This window comes from Microtus ochrogaster, linkage group LG9, assembly GCF_000317375.1.
Source record: "Microtus ochrogaster isolate Prairie Vole_2 linkage group LG9, MicOch1.0, whole genome shotgun sequence".
Lineage (NCBI taxonomy): Eukaryota > Metazoa > Chordata > Mammalia > Rodentia > Cricetidae > Microtus > Microtus ochrogaster.
Window position 1 is genome coordinate 30,104,774 of NC_022034.1, and position 3,237 is coordinate 30,108,010.

The window sequence follows — 3,237 nt, forward strand, 5'->3', positions numbered from 1 at the left end:
AGACAGTATTGTGTGTGTGGAAGACTTATTTTATGTATGTATATGTGTGTTTTATTGCCTCTGTGGGGGCAGAATAGATTGGGTCCTGTGGAGTAGGAATTGTAGGCAGTTGTAAGCTGCCCAGTGTGGTTGCTGGGCATTGAACTCTGGTCCTTTGCAAGAGCAACAAGCTCTTAACTACTGAGACATCTGTCCAGCCCTGTTTTTGTTTTGTTTGACACAAGGTCTCATACTTGTTCATCTGGGTATACATTTTTTTGATTTATTTATTTTACGGCTTTTTTATGTGTATGGGTGTTTTGCCTGTATGTAGGTATATGTGTCATGCCTAGTGTCCTCAGAGGCCAGAAGAGGGTATCAGATCCTCTGGAGCTAGAGTAAGAGCTGGTTCCGAGCTACCATGTGGGTGCTGGATATCAAACCTAGGTACTTTGAAAAAGCAACACACTCTTAACCTCAGAGCCAACACTTGAGCCCTGTTTAATAAACTCTTTAAAAGAAGAAGTAATATGAATCTGGCAACTGAGTTCTTGCTGTCAGTCTTGATTGAGGTCTACCAAATTCAAAGTCTCTGTGAGAATGTTTGATACATCTTTAGATGGGTTTTACCGTTTCAAGCTCAACATTTCCCTTCCCTTCTTCCTCTTGCATCCCATATCACCATCTGACCTTATAGAACCTTATAACTCATCTTTCACCAGTGGTTTCAAATAAATTGCTACCTCTTTCCCAGCTTGAGAACACATAGTGGCCTTCTTTCTAATTCCTGTTACAGATACTGGCTGCTCTTAACAAGATTATCTGCCATCTTGTATCAGAATTGTCTTTCTAATGAAGGATTTTGAGCCGATTGTTACCCAGCCAGACACTGTGAGAGTCATCAAGCAGGATAAAGATTCAACTCTTTAGCAAGGTGTCCCATACTGGGACATTGACTCATTTCTGACCTGACTCCCCATGCTGGAGAAGATTCCTGTGCAGTGATGGAATGGATGTAGTCTGTGCATTCTTTGATTACCTAACTAACATTCATTTATATTTTAGGGTATTATATAATACCATATCCCTTACTTAGCCTTCTAAACCCCGCCTTCATCTAGGTGGGTGTTCATAAGTACTCTATATTGTCACAGTTCTCTGTAAACAACACAAAGGAAGAATCTTTATAGTGATTGGAGATATCTGTCTTTCCATGGAATTTGAGAACCTGGAGACTAGAAATGATCCATTGTAACTTCTTGTGCCTTTGTATTTAGTGTATTACTGGATATATACTCACTACCCAAAGGCTTGTTCAACTTCAGTAGACTAAAAGTATCACAATGCTTGAAAAAGAGGCGTGAGAATAGTAGGGAATGGAAAAAGGCTGTTGTCCATTGGCTTCAAATTGCCTAAGAGGAAGACTGGTCAAGATAAAGGCTGAAGGGAGTAATAGAAAACAAAGGGAGATTAATACCAACAGCTTTATTTATTTATTATTTATTATGTTATAGGTAGTTATGCAGAGAGAGTATTCAAGCAAATGGTAGCAAAACTATACAAGATATATTTGCCTGGAAAGTTAACACACAACTTACAGCAAAGACTAAAACTTCTCCTTGGGGATCATGGCATGCCCTAAGAACTCTAATTCATATACTTGAACTTCTTTTCTGACGCAAAGTTTTAGGCACATTCATAGCATTTTCTCTGCCTATGCCAAACACTTGTGCCAGACAATGGTTGCTGTTGGGACAGGCTGCAGCTTTGTCATTATGGCTTAGATTAGTTACTGCAGTATCATGGTTAGTGGTGTTCAGAGATACATGACTCAAGGCAAGATTGTTGGCACTGTGAGATGAATAATTGTAAACCATCTGGAGGAAGGCTGATTTGGTGTTAGTCTTTTGCTTGTAAAGAATAACATAGCACTTGGGGAAGAATGTACAGCAGAGAATCCCATAGTTGGATATCAGAATAACTATAATCTCCACAGCAGGCAAATACTTGCCAAATGTGGTAGCATAGACAGGGATGAATATGATCCAAGCTATGAAGTAAATCAGCATGCCAAAAGTCAGGAACTTAGCTTCGTTGTAATTCTCAGGAAGTTTCCTCCCTTTGAATGCAAACACAAAGCAAAGGAAGGCCAGGACTGCAATGTAGCCCAGCATGGTGCCAAAGGCCAGGACAGAGCCCTCCTCACATTCCAGGATAATGACTCTAGGCAAGGAGATGTTCTCCTCTACAACAGGTGCTGCCAAGATTAGCCAGAGAGTGCAAATGACCACTTGAATGCCTGTGCAGGTGAGGACAATGGGGACTGGCCTATAGAGGCACTTCAGGAAGGTCTTCAGCTTGGGATCAAAGCTGAACGCTAGCAAAATTTTCAGGGACTTCATCAAAATGCAGGAGACACAGAGAGTAAAACTCACACCAAACAGTGTCTGCCTGGTCTTACAGGCAAAATCTTGGGGTTCTCCAATAAAGAAGCCTGTGCTGGCAAAGTTCAGGGTATGGCAGGTGAGCATCACATAGCAGACCGCTAATCCCCCAGATGATTTCACAACTGGTGTGTTCAGGTTTCTTGTAAATATTATGCCAATAGCCAGAACAAAGGCGATTCCTAGTAGGGAGAGGGCGATGAGGAGGAGAGCCAAGGAGTCATTCCAGTCCAGATACTCCACTTCCTTTTCGAAGCACACAGTGCTCCTTACTGGGGCCCAGTGGGTTTCATTGTTGCATAAAAGGCAATAATCCATATCTAGTAGGGAGAGGAGAACAATTACATCGCAAACATTTAAACTAGGTGGTTGTCTACACTAATATATATATATATACATATATATATATATATTAGTGTAGACTCTCCTGTGATATATATACAGGAGAGGTCAAATTGGTTCCTTATTCAAATAAAACCTACACAGAACCCAAAAAATAGAGGAAGGTAAATGGAAGCAAAGAGGAAGATGGGAAAGTAATAGAGAAGTCAAAAGGCCAACTGGGCTGTGCTTCTTCAGGAAATCTATATACTCCAGAGAGATGTGAATCTCTCATGAACTTGCTATCATTAGTGGCAGTTTAGAGACCTTGTTAAGAACGCGATTTAGGGATTAGACATAGTTCAAGCCATTTCCTCCCTCTACACCTGTGATTCTCATAATCCTGTCCAAGCTAACTGAATTGTGTAAGACTATTTTTCGAATCTTTCTGTCTCAAGGATGAGAATAGAAATAAAATAAATAAAAATAGAGG

The 3,237-nt window shown here is 40.6% G+C and overlaps 1 protein-coding gene across 3 annotated transcripts in view; it reads right to left on the reverse strand.

The window, feature by feature from the left end:
* Positions 1-1,631: 1,631 nt before the first annotated feature.
* The window catches only part of Gprc6a (G protein-coupled receptor class C group 6 member A), a 16,805-nt gene continuing 15,199 nt past the window's right edge, over positions 1,632-3,237 (reverse strand). For all 3 annotated transcript variants that reach the window (XM_005363610.1, XM_005363609.1, XM_005363608.2), the window contains one exon: positions 1,632-2,743. In XM_005363610.1, the coding sequence (XP_005363667.1) occupies positions 1,632-2,743 (1,112 nt within the window). The remainder of the gene's footprint in view (positions 2,744-3,237) is intronic.